Source organism: Sinocyclocheilus grahami, unplaced genomic scaffold (genome assembly GCF_001515645.1).
Source record: "Sinocyclocheilus grahami isolate Dianchi unplaced genomic scaffold, SAMN03320097.WGS_v1.1 scaffold939.1, whole genome shotgun sequence".
Classification (NCBI taxonomy): Eukaryota; Metazoa; Chordata; class Actinopteri; order Cypriniformes; family Cyprinidae; genus Sinocyclocheilus; species Sinocyclocheilus grahami.
The window spans coordinates 388,714-390,215 of NW_015506118.1; the positions used below are offsets into that span (position 1 = coordinate 388,714).

Here is a 1,502-nt window from a genome sequence, read left to right on the forward strand (position 1 = left end):
CCACAGAATTTTTTTGAAAAAGTGGGAAGGAAGGGGGGTTTTTCCCCCCCCCCCCCCCCAATGAATGTGCAAAGTCACATTGCAGATAAATACATATCAACTAAAACTGCAGTTTATGATGCACACAAGTTGACTGAAACACAAAAACTACATCGGTGATCAGAATCTGTAGCTCACAATGGGTCACCATTCATCTCGTCGTCTATGCGTTAAATGCATCATTATGCTTTCATAAGAAGGGTTTAATATGGTTGCATTGGTGGAAGACACACACGGGCCTTATGAAACCCTGCAGAAGCGTCTCTTTAAGAGGTCTGATGTGTCACTGGAGTCCATTACTTCACACACCTGCGCCGAAACCCACAGATCAGACACACACTCAGTACAAACATGAGGACCGGAGAGCAATAGAGAGCAACCAGAGCCTCACGTTCACATCTGACAGACGGTCAGTCGTCGAGTCCAGTCGTGTGGATTGATGCACTGCGCTTTCCAGGCCAACCCTGCATCTGTCAATCAGGAATCTGGAGGTTTTAATCATCTTCACAGACATATTTAACAGCCTAACTGCACAGATCACTTATAAAGCAATTACCTCGTTATGAAACATTCATCCAGAAATGTGTTTTAAACTACTGATGCTGTTCAGGTGGGTCAGGAAACTGATCTGTGACTCAAACAGCATCACTTCCTGTTTGAATGCAGCGCCTCCTGGTGGTTTTGCAGATTCTGAAGTTGTACTGTAGCTAAAGTTGTAGCTTTTTAGTTGTAAAGTGATGCAATATGCAAAGGTGACACTGCATATTCACGGCTAGATTTCTTTGTTGCATCACTTAACAAAAATCATCTGGGCATTTTTGTGCAGCATGATCTGAACATCGTATGGCCTGAATTTGACAAACTGTATAACAGTATAATGAACTGTATTATACTATTTATAATAAACTGTAAACTTTATAGCAGGAGTGCAAGGGAAAAAAACATTCGGGTGTGACTCAAAAATAGTGATTGAAAAGCTAATAATGGAAAACAGCACCAAAAAAAATCATGACAATATATCCGTGGCCATTATTGGAACATAGTGACAAAAAAAAAGCTATATATGTTGACTTAATAAAATACAAATCTATATAAAAAATAAATAAATTATTATATAAAATATATATAAGAATATTTCATTGTATTAAAGCAGTTATAGTATCTTTCATAGATCCTTAAATGTATACAATTGAGGGGTTTTTTCAGTTGTTTCTCACTTTGAGTTACTGAAAAAAAATATATGATTAAAAAAGTTAATAGCAGAAAACGGGGCCAAAATTGTTTTACAAAATCCTGAAAATGTATCATATTGCTGTGCCAAAGCGTTTTAGTGGGAGATCACAAAATTGGCCATTTTCAGGTCAAAAGCATCATTCTCTATTGACATATTTTTAAAAACTATATATCTTTGATTAATAAGATACAAATATAAAATATAAAATAAATATTATATAGAAATCTAA

General features: G+C 36.1%; 1 protein-coding gene across 1 annotated transcript in view; it reads right to left on the bottom strand.

The window, feature by feature from the left end:
* The window catches only part of LOC107564475 (transcription factor 4-like), a 178,401-nt gene extending 177,818 nt beyond the window's left edge, over nt 1-583 (bottom strand). The window contains exon 1 of the mRNA XM_016249568.1: nt 431-583. Within this exon, the coding sequence (XP_016105054.1) occupies nt 431-553 (123 nt within the window). The 5' untranslated portion in view covers nt 554-583. The remainder of the gene's footprint in view (nt 1-430) is intronic.
* Between the last annotated feature and the right edge of the window lie 919 nt (nt 584-1,502).